General features: G+C 41.7%; 1 protein-coding gene across 2 annotated transcripts in view; it reads right to left on the bottom strand.

Moving 5' to 3' along the window:
* The window catches only part of FH (fumarate hydratase), a 452,710-nt gene that overhangs the window by 140,850 nt on the left and 296,136 nt on the right, over positions 1-15,724 (bottom strand). For both annotated transcript variants that reach the window (XM_068231902.1, XM_068231901.1), the window contains exon 6: positions 2,140-2,305. In XM_068231902.1, the coding sequence (XP_068088003.1) occupies positions 2,140-2,305 (166 nt within the window). The remainder of the gene's footprint in view (positions 1-2,139; positions 2,306-15,724) is intronic.

The raw sequence follows: 15,724 nt of genomic DNA on the forward strand, positions 1-15,724 counted from the left end.
CCAGATCATGTTTCAATATGTCACTATCCTCCTGAGAGTTGATGATGCTGCACAATTTTGTATCATCTGCAAAAATAGCAACATTGCTTTCTACTGCATCTACTAGATCATTAATAAATAAATTAAAGAGCACAGGACCCAGTACTGACCCCTGTGGGACCCCACTGCTAACAGTCTCCCATTTTGAATAAGAATTGACCACAACTCTTTGTTTTCTGCCCATTAGCCAGTTCCTTATCCATGCACACAGACTTTTCCTCAGTCCTTGCTTCCTCAACTTTTGCACCAGACTTTTGTGGTGAACAGTGTCAAAGGCCTTTGCAAAGTCTAGTTGGAAGATTGAGACTTTTCTGCATCTGTAATTTGCAACAGTGATGTTTCCCTTGTGAAGACAGAAGCAAAGAAAGCATTTAATAACTCTGCCTTACCTTGGTCATCCACCGTGGAGTTCCCACCCTCATCCTTTAGGAGTCCAATACAGTCAACCTTTCTTTTTTTAGAATTGATGTACTTGTAAAACTTCTTTGGGTTAGATTTGATATCCCTAGCGATTAGATTTTCAGCTTCAATCTTTGCCAGCCTAATTTCTTTTTTACAACTTTTATTGCACTTCTTATAATTGCTTAATGCAGCCTCGGTCTCCTCCTGTTTTATAGGCATTCTTTTTCCCCTTCATTTTATCTCTAACCTTTCTATTCATCCATAGAGGTCTTTTTTTATTCCTAGAAGTTTTGTTTCCAAATGGGATATATTTGCTACGATATTGATTGAGAATAATTTTAAACGCTTGCCATTTCCCTTCAGTGTCCCTCCCTAATTGTAGTACATTATCCCAGTTCACCAAACTTAGTGCCTGCCTGAGTTGATTGAACTTTGCTTTTCTAAATTCATAGTTTTTGATACTGCCTATCAGTAACTAGGTCAAACATTATGTTGTGATCACTATTTTCCAAATGTTCTTCAACCTGCACATTTGATACATTATCTGGTCTATTTAAAATGATAAATCCACTCCCCCTAGTTGGTTCAGTTACCATTTGAGTCAGGTAACTGTCCTGTAGTGTTGCCAGAAATCTTCCGCTTTTACCAGAATGGGTATCCTCAATACTCGAGTCAATGTCTGGAAAGTTGAAGTCACCCATAACTATGGCCTCATTTTTACTTGCAGCTTGTATGGGAAGGGGGGGGGGGGGAGTGGGGGGCAGGCTTTATGTTGTGTGAGAGGACCCAAAATTTTCATGGTGGCCCTGGGTACAGTTGTGCATTGTCTAGATATAAGTGGTATTGAAACCCCTTTGTATTGAACCATCAGAACCTTTAGGCTGCTTCCACACAGGGACGTTACAGGCGCACGTTAGTGCAGCCTGTAACGCTCCCCCAACGCACAGCAATGTAACACAAGTGGGCTGTTCACACTGCCCACGTTGCGTTACATGTAGTGAAAGTGCAGCATGCTGTGCGTTCTAGCGGCTTTAGCCGCGTTAGACTGTTTGCACATGCTCAGTGGGGGGCGGAGAGGAGGCGGGGAGATGCAGCTACAGTAGCCGTGCACATGGCTACTTAATATGCACTGCACTGGTGGCCGCTGATTGGCCGGCGGGACCACGTGATGCGGAGTGTCTCGCTCCGCATCACGTGGTCCCGCCGGCCAATCAGCGCCACCCTGGGAGACCTTATGCGGATAGAGCCCCCTAACGCGGCTCACTCTACCGTCCTGTCCCGCACCACCATGTGTTGCGTTAGGGGCACGTTATGCGACCATAACGTCCCCTAAAACACAATGTCTTGGTGTGTAAGTAGCCTTAAGCATAGGTAATTGCAACATTTGTGAAAAAGAATCACATTTAAATTGCCCTTTCATACAATAATTGGTGACACTGAACAGAAATGTCTTAAAAAAAATTCTAACAATATACAAAAAAATACATACACTACATGATATAGACATAGGACTATGGTAGGGATTAGATTGTGAGCCCCTCTAATGAACAGTTAAGTGACAAGACAATATACGCTATACAGAGTTGCGGAAGATGTCATCCCTATATAAATACTAAATAATAATGATAAAATATTAAAATGTAAAGCAAGATGAGCTTGACAGTATTACTTCCTTGTTAAGTATCAGAAGTATCTTACCTGTGAGTTCAGCCACTCTGGTAGCAATTTTTTCTGCAAATCCTATTCTAGTGTTTAATCCAGTTCCAACAGCTGTGCCACCGGCAGCTAATTCGTAAACTCTTGGTAATGCAGTTTCAATTCTTGTAATGCCATACTTAATCTGTTGCACATAAGCACTGAATTCCTGGAACAAACAAATACATAAAGTAAATATGTATTTAAGCTTGGACCCATAAATTTATGACAGATCAGCTTGAGTGTCTCATGCTCCAACATCTGTAACTTTATAAATCTTCTTAAAGGGACTCCGAGCAGTGCAGGAACTATGGAAAGATGCATACCATTTTGAAGCTCTCTTTCTCCTCTTTTCATTAATATATAAAAAGCGCCACCCTACACCTTTTAGTTTTCGCTATTTTGGCTATCGACATCGCGGCCGCCATCTTGGATTCCTTATTCAGCATTGTATTACACAGGACGACACTTTCCCCAGTGTCGGCAGGTCCATTCAGCACAATGCAATAAAATACAAGGAACCCAGGGGGATATAATTACAAACATCATGCCGGTAGGTGTGAGGATATAATTAATTAGTTGTGGGTATGCTTAAAAGCATACCCACAGGCACTGCTCGGAGTCCCTTTAAAGTGTACCCAAGGCAAAAAATACTAAAAAAAAAAAAATTGTGCTTACCTAAGAAGTGGTGTAGAAAGTGGATTCCGCACGATGTTGGTAGAATCAAATTTGCTTTATTGAATGACGTACATGACAGGCTAAAATCCATCACCACATGCTGACATGGTATAATCATGCTATGATTAAGGGCATGTAACATCCGAAACATGTCAGCATGTGGTGATGGATTTTAGCCTGTCATGTACGTGATTCAATAAAGCAAATTTGATTCTACCAACATCGTGCGGAATTCACTTTCTAAACTACTGGACTTGGGGTCTGAGCAGCCCGTTTTTCCTGCACTGTTGGTGGACGGAGTCTGTGAGCGGAGTTCCACTTACACAACAAATACGGATTATTTCCGCTTGTGTTTACATTTAGCCTGCGAGCCGCAATCGGCAGCCCGCAGGCTATTCACGGAGCCCCCCGTCGTGAATTGACAGGAAGCAGCCGCTCGCGCGATCGGCTGTTTCCTGATTAATTAGCCTGCAGCCGGAGACGCAGATGTGCGTCGCTGGTCCTGCAGCTACCACTTTGCCGACCACTTCTGATTCTCCTTTGTTCAGAGCTCTCTGAAATGTCTTTGTGATTATATAAGAAACTGTCTACACCTACATACCCTTCATTTTCAAGTTCACTTTCCTAGGGCTTTACTGAAACATTTCTAAGTCAATAGGATACACAACTAACTAATAATGTTTTAAAGGACAAATGTAGCGAGAGGGATATGAAGGCTGCCAATTTTTCCTGCTGATCCTCTGCCTCTAATACAGGGGTGTCAAACTCAAATATAAAGTGGGCTGAAATTGTATACTGGGACCTAGTCGCGGGCCAATCTCAATGTCTGCTTGCCACCTTCCTCCCTTATAAAGTTCCCAGGTGGCCCCCCTCCCTCCCCTATACATTTCCCTGGCATTTAGTGCTTTCCCCCTACCTTTACCATATGGCTTCCCAGGTGTTCCAAGGTTTCACCTCCAATATAACTTCCCTTGTGGTCTAGAGTGGGCCAAATATAATGCAAAGTGGGGAAACCACTTGATGCCCAAATTCAATGGCTCTGAGGGCCAGATTTGGCCCACAGGCCAGAGTTAGACACGTGTGCTCTAATACTTCTAGCCATAGACCCTGAACAAGCATGCACCAGATTAGTGGTTTCTGACATTTTTGTCAGATCTGACTAGATTAGCTGCATGCTTTTTTCTGGTGTTATCCAGACACTACTGCAGCAAACTGAGCAAAGTAGGGCAGCAGAGCTGCCAGGCAACTGGTATTGTTTAGAAGGAAATAAATATGGCAGCCTCCATATTCTTTTCACTTCAGTTGTCCTTTAACCTGTCCTTTGTCTTGCCTTGCTAGCCAGGAGTTTTATAAGCTGTTTACATGTGAGTGGCCATTTTAAATATATAATAAATCTTTGAATGGTTTTACGCTATGGAGGGATGCATTTTTTATCTTTGATGTGTTATGTGCTGAACCTGTGTGAAGACAACTGACGTACTAGAGGATCATGGCACGCGGGGGGTGGCCTGCCTTTAACGACCCTGAAAGCCATTCTAGACCCAATCTAGATGAGGGTCATATAAAAAGGGGGACTGTTCCCACTTTTGTGGTTAGGTCCTCACTCAAGTAAAGAAATCCTATGTGTGTCATGGATTTTGCAAGATATGCGGAAAGTTGAAGTTTAAGAGACTGATTTTAAGTGAAAAAAGACTTTGATTTGTCCTTCCCAGGTGGCATTGAGAGCTATATCCATTAACGGTACTTGTTTGCATTTATTGGAAAGCACTCCACAGGAAATACTCCAGCTTTTATTTCTAGCCAGTGCAGTGTTTTGGACTTTAGGTCCAAAGTACTATTATTATTATTTAGTGCTTATATAGCGCCCGACATCTTATGCAGCGCTGTACAGAGTATATTGTCTTGTCACTTAACTGTCCCTCAGAGGGGCTCACAATCTAATCCCTACCATGGTCTTATATGCTGGGTACACACGTTGCGATTTCCCACTCGATCCACGGGATCGATCCCGGTTGATCGATTATTTCCGACATGCTCGATCGGGTTTCGATGGATACAGCAGTCGATTTTGCATACTTAACATGAGTAAATCGACGGCTGTATTGGGATCGAGCTTGGGATCGAGCAGGAAATCACAAAGTGTGTACCCAGCATTATGTCTATGTGTGTATCTGTATCGATTTGTGTCAGCAAGAGGCATCATTCTGATTATTAGGTGATCTGCAGTATCACCTACAATGCAGATATATACCTGATTATAAGGTGATCTACAGTATCACCTATAATGCTGGTATATCAGAAGCTACCGTGACAACAAATACAAAAGGTGTAACAGGTGTAGTGCTTGGTGCAACAGTAATACTGATTTAGTTTGGCAGAACCTCACCAGAGGAGCTGGTGGGTACTATCAGTAATGAACCTCACCAGTGACTAGGGCTCACTGGTGAGTGGAGTAGTCCAACAGATCGGATCGGCAACAGACAGGAAGATACAGTACAAAATCGTCAGGCAAGAGGATAGAGATATATCGGGCAGAGTTAGCAACAGGATCAGATGGGCTAAAGTACAGAATCGTAAAGCAAAAGCGAAGTCAGAAGAGGGCCAGAGTCAAACACAGGATATCAAGCAATATATATATATATCAATAACAATAATAAATCCTAGTCTTGTGTGAAATCCCCGGTTTCCTCCCGGATCAAAGCACACCGGATCTATCTAAGGTCTAAATGCTAACACTTAGCATTCGCAAAAGCAGACAGTTAGCAAGTGACTCCAAGCGGCTTAAGAAGCGGAGGAGACCCCTCGGCCACGTCCACACTCATCAGCCAATCGGAAACGCCGATAGTCTCCCCTGACGTCAGCCGACCGGCCAGTCAGCTGACGCGCCTCCTTCCCGCATAAAGGTCCCGTCTGTGCGCGCACGCGAGCAAAAAAGCCACCCTGTGAGCCACTGACAGTCCCCTCCTCGGCGTGCTAGACGCCGGAGGAACGGGAGAAACGCCCGACAGGGAAACCGAAGCAGCTGCGGGGGTATCCTGACTGCCCGCAGCTGCATCTCCAGAGATTGTTACAGTATCGTGTAGTGTAAGTATTGTAGTCTAGGGACAATTTAGGGGAAATCCAATTCACTTATCTGTATGTTTTTGGGATGTGGGAGTGTCTGGAGGAAACCCACACATACATGGGGAGAAATTACAAACTCCTTTCAGATATTGGCCTGGTTGGGATTTGAAGAGTTGCAAGGCTAGAGCGCTAATCACTACATCACTGCGCTGCCCCTAGTAGCGATTTGCTCCACTTTTTTAGCACAAAGGGCAATGTTCAAACATCAGAAGGAAGAACATGTATTCGTTTGTCAGATATGGAAGATATATTTTTATAACATTCAGTTCCAACGTACTAATTGCAATTTTTCTCCACTTTTTAGCACAAAGGGCAATATTCAGGCATCAGAGGGGAGAGCTATATGATTTAAAGGGGCCATTACATCACACAAAGGGACAAAGTGTGGGCATTACAAATCACGTTTTTATATATATAATTATATACTTATATTTGCTAAGGGGACTCACTGTATATAGATATAAATAATAAGCTGCAACATCACCATATTTATCATTACTCCTGGTTCTTGTTATTTACCAGGAAATGGTTTTTCTAAGTAAGCAGGCACAGAGCTCCTTTCATAAAACCTATTCAATCAATGAAATCTCCCCACACCCAGATATCTACCAGATCGTTACAGATCATCAGCGATCATACACTCACCTAAAGAATTATTAGGAACACCATACTAATACGGTGTTTGACCCCCTTTCACCTTCAGAACTGCCTTAATTCTATATGGCGTTGATTCAACAAGGTGCTGAAAGCATTCTTTAGAAATTTGGCCCATATTGATAGGATAGCATCTTGCAGTTGATGGAGATTTGTGGGATGCACATCCAGGGCACGAAGCTACCGTTCCATCACATCCCAAAGATGCACTATTGGGTTGAGATCTGGTGACTGTGGGGGCCATTTTAGTACAGTGAACTCATTGTCCTGTTCAAGAAACCAATTTGAAATGATTTGAGCTTTGTGACATGGTGCATTATCCTGCTGGAAGTAGCCATCGGAGGATGGGTACATGGTGGTCATGAAGGTATGCAATGGTCAGAAACAATGCTCAGGTAGCCCGTGGCATTTTAACGATGCCCAATTGGCACTAATGGGCCTAAAGTGTGCCAAGAAAACATCCCCAACACCATTACACCAACACCACCAGCCTGCACAGTGGTAACAAGGCATGATAGATCCATGTTCTCATTCTGTTTAGGCCAAATTCTGACTATTGAGACTCATCAGACCAGGCAACATTTTTCCAGTCTTCAACTGTCCAATTTTGGTAAGCTTGTGCAAATTGTAGCCTCTTTTTCCTATTTGTAGTGGAAATGAGTGTTACCCGGTGGGGTCTTCTGCTGTTGTAGCCCATCCGCCTCAAGGCTGTGCGTGTTGTGGCTTCACAAATGCTTTGCTGCATACCTCGGTTGTAACGAGTTATTTCAGTCAATGTTGCTCTTCTATCAGCTTGAATCACTCAGCCCATTCTCCTCTGACCTCTAGCATCAACAAGGCATTCTCGTCCACAGGACTGCCACAAACTAGAGGTTTTTAACTTTTCACACCATTCTTTGTAAACCCTAGAAATGATTGTGCGTGAAAATGCCAGTAACTGAGAAGATTGTGAAATACTCAGACCGGCCCATCTGGCACCAACAACCATGCCACACTTAAATTTGCTTAAATCCCCTTTCTTTCCCATTGTGACATTCAGTTTGGAGTTCAGGAGATTGTCTTGACCAGGACCACACCCCCTTAATGCATTGAAGCAACTGCCATGTGATTGGTTGATTAGATAACTGCATTAATGAATGTCAGGATTTCGAATATGGTAATTTATATATTAATCGAATTGTATATGATCAAATAAAAATAAGCCTAATTTTTTTCTTCCCTTAGGTACAGAAGATGATGTCCATAAGTTGTATAATGTAATATGATTATGATTATAGAAGTGTATCATTGAGAATATTATAATTTAGGTATAAATTATATATATTTTTTGATTGCATTTTATAGTAAGAAATAGACTAGTCAACCTGGTTTCAGCTGGCAGGGAGATAAAAAAAAAGCAAGCTCTATTGTTAAACAACCTGTTTCGCAGAGTATATTCTTACCTTTGAATGCACAATCCTTGAGACAGAATGTTGACTGAGATATTTACCTTAGATTTAAAGGGGAACTGAAGAGAGAGGTATATGGAGGCTGTCATGTTTATTTCCTTTTAATCAATACCAGTTGCCTGGCAGCCCTGCTGGTCTATTTCTCTGCAGTAGTATCTGATTAAAACCAGAAACAAGCATGCAGCTAGTCTTGCCAGATCAGACATATAAGTCTGAACCACTGAAACACCTCATCTGCTGCATGCTTGTTCAGGGGCTATGGCTAATAGTATTAGAGGCAGAGGATCAGCAGGGCTGCCAGGCAACTGGTATTGTCTAAAAGGAAATAAACATGACAGCCTCCATATACCTCTCTCTTCAGTTCCCCTTTAAGTAACCTTGCAAGTATCTGAACTATTGTCCCAAACACAAATCGGTAACAGAGCTTGCATAGACTGGTTAGGCTTAAAGAAAACCTGTACTGAAAATAAAAGTCAAAATAAGCATGCACAAGTCATACTTACCTTCCATGTAGTCTACTCCTCAGTGTCTTTCTCCTGTCCCGCGTCCTATTTGTTCACTATGATCAAGGGAATTTTCCGTCCTCCATTTTGAAAATAGCCATTACCCATAACAGCTTTCTGGTCAGCACACAGTTAAACTGTAACATCGCCCACTTGAGCCATAGGGAAACATGGACATTACCTGGTACATCAGTTTTCCTCTCAGCTATAACTGACAGCAACTGATATTTTACTGACAGCAACTGATATATTTCAGATCTGACAAAATATTGTCAGAACTGGATGAGATTATTGTCAGAAGAAAATGGTGAGCTTCTGAGAGGAACTGATGGCAAGGTAACTCTGTAATGTTCATTTGAAGTTACCTCATGTGTTTAAATATTTTTACTCAGTACAGGTTCTCTTTAAGGCTCGTACACACGTCGGATTTTCGCAAACGACCTGTCGTTTGGATGTTTGGCGGATCGTTCAAATCCAGTCTTATCAGCTGAACGACAGACTGTACACATGCCTGATCTGACGTCCAAACGACCGGTCGTTCAAACATCCAAATGATGGGTCGTTTGCGAAAATCCGACGTGTGTATGTACCTTATATCAGTGTCTCTGTCATAATTGATATAAAGGTAACAATAAGCCCATGTTACATGGTTAGTTGCTTCCATTTGAACACCAGTATACTTGAGTTTTAATAAATATATCACTTCAAAACATAACAGTTAACACTGGGTTAATCCAATGATATATTGTCATAGACACATATGGGATAAATATCAAATGGTAATTAATGTCATATCTTATATGAAATTATAATTTTGATATTATACTAGCCTGTACTGAACATGTGTGTATTTTGTAAATGAGTGTATGTAATTGCACATATATACTACAACAGGAACGCATATACACTAGTCACTTGGTAATGAAAATGGACAATATATATTATACTCCTCAATCAAATTCAGGTGATATTAATTCAGGATATATTTTTAGTATTGTGACAGAGAATTACTGTTTAAATGTTAAATTCTTATAGCCAGAAGGTTTGGAACTCTTGCTGTGGTTAATTATTTAGAATATAGTTGCAGAACTAGTTTTGTGTCAGAGACATTTAAAGAGACTCTGTAACAAACTTTTCAGCCTTAGTTCTTCTATGCTATAAGTTCCTTTGCCTGTCCTAATGTGCTCTGGCTTACTGCAGCTTTTCCTAATTGCACAGTGGCTGTGTTATCTCTGTTATATGATCTAATCTGTTTCCTTCTGTCTGCACAGTCGGGCTAAAGCTGGAATGTGTGGAATGTGCAGGGCTGCTTGTGATTGGTAGAAGCTATACACACCCCCTCCAGGCCCTCTGCAGGCTCTGTATGACTCACACACTCTGCTTATGTGAGCCTATCAGAAGCTGGTTAGTTTGTTTGTAAACACTGCCTAAAACTGTTAATTACAAGCCAGGTTTGCAGCAGAGAGTGGCAGAAACAGCACAGAGGGGCCCAGGAGAACATAATGAATAGAATGGTATGCTTTTTGCTGTAAAAATGTTAGAGTACATATTCTCTTTAAGGTCCGTACACACGCCAGACTGGAGGCAACGACGGGTCCGTCGTCACCTCCCGCTGGGTGGGCGTTCCAGCGACAGTCCGGCGTGTGTACAGTCTGTCGGCGGACTGATACGGCTGTTTCTGAGCGATCCGCAGGGCGTGTGTACGGACCTTTACTCTGCGTGGTAATTGTCACTTTTTGATAAGACCAACCTGCTGGAAGCCACCTGCTGGAAGAATACCATATGACAGCATAGATGATTAATGAGCTTAGAGTGCCATCTACTGGTCATGGATCGCTACAAGTTTAAAAAAACTAATTTGCATAAGTTGACTCCCACTGGTCACTAATAAGCTAGTCACTAATCTTCTGGGCAGGAGTATAGATAATGATGAGTATATAGACAGCAAGGGACACAGAGAGAAAGGACAGATCAAAACACACAGAATCATCAAAAGCAATCCACACTCATGGATCTCATTTGAAAAAGGACACACCCATAAAGACTCCATTACTGGTAATTATGAAAGGGTTTTTATTTACTGATATTATTCACAGCACAGCTATCTGAACATTTGATTTATCAATTGTTTTTCTAAAATTATAGTCATCTATAGCCACTGCAAAGGGGGAGTGAATTCTTTCAGTGCACAGAAAGTTTTCACTCTGTGTTTTTGATATAAAACGCATTTAAAGTGGGTCTAATTTTTTTTTTTTTTAATAGATTAAAACAATCAGTAGTTCTGTGATCGCTGGCTGTGAATCCCATAACTTGTTTTTGATTATAAGCCACACCTTAAGCTTTATACCACAAGCCTTTGTACTTTGCTGTGTCACAAATAGGTTTGTGCTAATTTATGGTAATTTATTGTTGCTAAAGTAGTTTAGACAAAGTCCCAATTTGTCTTTTACTTTCTGATAAACTAGCATATGTTAAATTGCAGACAGAGGTAAAATTCCTGTCATATAATTGAATGCATATAGATTGTAACGATTCAACGCCCGGTGGCCATATTTGCCGAGTCATAGCTATGCACTATAGTTGAATTAACTGCTGTATGGTTCAACCCTGTGTTTTACTGTTAATACATATAATATTGCTTTGATTGTTTGCTAACTGATTAATATAAGTAGTGTTATCCAGCTCATTGTAAGTATAACCTTACGAGTTTGTTTGAATCAAAAGTGCAATTCTATATGGTTTTGATATATTGTCATATTTATGTGATATTAAATTAATATGTTTACAAATTGGTCTAGGTTTGCATGTTTAAACCAGTACTGTGAGAAACCCACGAAAAACAAACTCAAAAGTCGGGTGTAGATCATAGTAAAAAACTCCTCCCACTATTTCAGGAACTTTGGACTATTGATTTTATATTTTCGGTAACCATTTATACAATCGTTTGACTAAACACCCGACATAATTTTGGAGGTTCCACCGAGATTCGTTTACTTTCCCTTACTGGTTTAAACAGTAAAATGTTTTCTCTTATTTCTATTGAGCTGGTTTTATTGTATTGGATATCTAAACTATAAGTGCTGCAAACAGTGACACTGCGTCTACCCAAAACGTAGAGCAATTAATACCTGAGTTTGTGTATCCAAGGTTGAAATTTGAGCAAAGTTTAGATGAATGGATCTGTGAGTTAAAAACTGATGTGGTATCAGATCTCAATGATATTTGGTTAATAAGGGGCCTAGTTGGACGCTATTTAACAAAAATGGAACTAGCCACTACTGGGTCTGAGAAAGAGAAAAGGCTATTGCCTTACCCCCTGTTTTATATGCACTAAAGGGGGGGGGGGGGTAATTAAGTTTTCAAAAGTAAGGCAACAAGAAATAGAAAAATTGCAATCTCACATACCGTATATACTTGCAAACAAGCCAAATTTTTTGATGGATGCAGAGAGGAAGGCGAGGTCCACAGAGAGGACGGAGTTATTATGTCCAAGGGAAAAACCTAATTCAAATTCTGATGTGATGAGGATTATTAGCACCTACACAAAGCAGTCACCAATGATAAAGAAGATCATTGATACCCACTGGCCTATACTTCAACTGGATAGGGATCTGGGGAAATTCATCCCCCCTAGACCACAGATCACGTACAGGAGGGGGAAAAACCTGGGTGATGCTCTAGTGCATTCGTTTTTACCGGCAAAGTCCATAAATCAGGCAGGGAATTTTAAGAAAAAGACCTGGCTAGACCATAGACTTAATGGGATGCATAGATGTGGAAAGTGTAAAACCTGCCCTCAAGTTCTGAAATGCAGTGATTTCACTGCACCAAAGAATGGTCGGAAATTTGCTCTTTTTGATTTTTATAACTGCGATTCAGAAGGGGTAATTTATGCAATCCAATGCACATGCCCCTTGCTGTACATTGGAGAAACTACAAGGGCAGTAAAGACAAGGATCCTTGAACATCTGGGGGACATAAAGCACAAGAGAAATACTTCTGTGGCTCGCCACTTCAATGAAATACATGGAGGTAACATAGATACATTCAGGTACTGGGTGATCCAGCAGTGGCATCTGGGCCCCCGGGGGGGAAATTTGGATCAAAAACTGAGACAACTCGAGTCGAGATGGATATATAGACTGGGTACCCTTGACCCGGATGGTCTCAATGAGGGTTTCACCTTCTCACCTTTCCTATGATCTATGTTATTAAAAACAACCCGTTATGTCCCCTGCAAATGTCATACTTGCCTCTAAGTATATGTCTGTTTGGCTATTATTCTCCATTTTAACCCCTTTTCATTTTTCGCTGTGTGTCCCCTACCTCTTTTAATCTCCCCCTGGGCCTTTTGAGAGTATACCTCGCTGCCTGTGAAATGTATTCTCATGATTTATAATACTTACCTTCACATGTATATTAGATTAACAGGGATTCGTTTTTCTTTACTATCTGAAGGAATCTCTAGGTCTATTTTTTGCTGTATGTTTAACCACTTTACCCCCGCGCGTACGGATTTCTCCGCCCCTTTTTCCATCCTTTCACCCCCAGGGACGGAGAAATCCGTACTCTGCGCACTCCCGCCGCTGTCCGCGCTCCCGCTCGTAAACACGCCGCCCGCCGCTAGTAAACACGCCGCCGCCCGCTCGCCCGGAGATCAATGAACGGGAAAATCCATTCCCGTTCGTTGATCTCAGCCCCGCAATGATCTGCTGCCGCTCGGCTGAGCAGCCCGATCATTGTGAAAAAATAACAAAGTCCCAGCCTCTTTCTACTTCCTGCAAGAGTCCAGAAGGACGCTTGCAGGTCGTATGAAACAAATTGGTAATGTTGCCATCTTGTGGCCAAATAGTAAACTACACCCTAACCATTTTTTACACACAAATAAACTTGTTTTACACAAAAAATTAACTCCTTACCTCCCACACTCCCCAATTTTTTTTTTTTGTAATTAAAAAAAAAATAAAAAATTTACAATTTAAAAAAAATACATAAATAGTTACCTTAGGGACTGAACTTTTTAAATATTTATGTCAAGAGAGTATAACACTGTTACTTTATAAACAATGGGCTTGTAATTAGGGATGGACGCAAAACTGAAAAAAATGCACCTTTATTTCCAACTAAAATATTGGCGGTAAACATTGTGATAGGGACATAATTTAAACGGTTTTATAACCGGGATAAATAGGCATATACATTTAATGGGTTTTAATTACAGTAGCATGCATTATTTAAAAACTATAAAGGCCGAAAACGGAAAAATAATAATTTTTTTTCCACATTTTTTCCTATTTTCCCATTAAAACACATTTAGAATAAAATTATTCTTGGCATAATGTCCCACCTAAAGAAAGCCTAATTGGTGGCGAAAAAAACAAGATATAGTTCATTTCATTGCGATAAGTAATGATAAAATTATAGACGAATGAATGGAAGGAGCGCTGAAAGGTGAAAATTGCTCTGGTGGTCAGGGGGTAAAACCCCTCAGTTGGGAAGTGGTTAAGATAAAAATGTCCCGCATGTTTGTATTATTATATACTCCTGGCCATGTGGCAGTGTTTACATACTTTGCCATTATGGTTATATTCCCCACGGAGCGTTACTGTAACTTATAGGGTGGCGCTCTAGTGGGTGGTAAACTGTATACATACTCTCCGGCTGAGGCTGTGTGTTGGTAGGGTTGCTATGGCAACATTTATCCGGCCTACGCAAGTCCGCATAGATTGCATTATTCCAAGGGGCGTAGGAGCGTGACGTATGCGCTCCAAGCCCTACGATGCGGAAGGACGCTTGCGTCGTCCTCTGCCGATACACTACACTGGATTGGCTAAACTAGGATGACGTACAGAAGACATGGGCGACCAATCAGGTGGCCCGCCGTACGAGACCTGGCGTCCTATGCCGCGTATGTACGCGGCTTTGCCAATAGCGCCCTCGTGATGCATCCCCCCTATAGCCTAAAGGGAGAGGTAAGTTTATGGTTATTTTGGTGAAGGCCACTATATTGAAAGGGTTTATTTTACAGTATATGGTCCTACATCTACTGGGTGTCTATTGGGGGATTCCATGATTGACACTACAGGTAACCAATAGAGAGCTGGCCCATTATGGAGGGAGTGACCAAGAGGTTTTTTAGGGGAAGGACAACCCCTAAGAGGGTATATAAGCCTTTGTCAGCCATCATACTCGTTTGACTGTCAATATGACTTAGGCCTATAGGCTAAATATCTATACTTGTTCTATTATGTACTATTGCACCTTATCACTATATGCACGTTTTTAGCACTTTCCCTTGAAAAAGCTTCAGTTAGAAGTGAACCATGTTGGGTTGTATGGTGGGGGTTGTGTGATTTTATATCTATCAGTATTGCTATGAGCCTTGGATAATCTAGTTGTCCATACATATGCCGACAGTGCTGGCCTAGCAAATACTTGCAAGTGTAATATATGTATGTCAGTCAGTAAAATTGGTTGAGTTTTAGATTTTGCCACTAATAAAAGTTATGTTTTATTGATTCAGTTAGAGAGGACCTTTGTTGCCAATCACGGAGGAAGAGCAAGAGGAGATGGATATTATGTCTGCATCCAACTTTGTGCAGATGTCGTCTTTCATGCTGCCCAGCATGTTGAGGGATCCCCGTATAAAAAAACTCAAGGGGAATGAGCTGTACTGGGTGGCCACGCTACTAAACCCTCGGTATAGGCACAAAGTGCCGGACATGTTACCAACTCACCTGAAGGCAGAAATGATGCAGCACATGCAGAACAAGCTGGCACCTATGCTTTACAATGCATTTAAGGGTGATGTCACAGCACAACGCAATAAAGGTACCACTGCCAGTAATCCTTCTCCCATGTCCACGCAGGCAAGGACAGGACGCTCCAGCGATCTCATGGTGATGTCGGACATGCGGACATTCTTTAGTCCAACGCCTCACCTTAGCGCTTCCGAATCCACCCTCCACCAACGTCTGGACCGGCAGGTAGCCGACTACCTGGCCTTAAGTGTGGATGTAGACACTGTAAGCAGCGATGAACCCTTGGACTACTGGGTGCGCAGGCTTGACCTGTGGCCAGAGAGGTTCCAATTTGCCATCCAACTTCTGTCTTGCACTGCCTCAAGCGTCCTGTCAGAAAGGACCTTCAGCACAGCTGGAGGCATTGTCACTGAGAAGAGAA

This window comes from Hyperolius riggenbachi, chromosome 4, assembly GCF_040937935.1.
Source record: "Hyperolius riggenbachi isolate aHypRig1 chromosome 4, aHypRig1.pri, whole genome shotgun sequence".
Classification (NCBI taxonomy): domain Eukaryota; kingdom Metazoa; phylum Chordata; class Amphibia; order Anura; family Hyperoliidae; genus Hyperolius; species Hyperolius riggenbachi.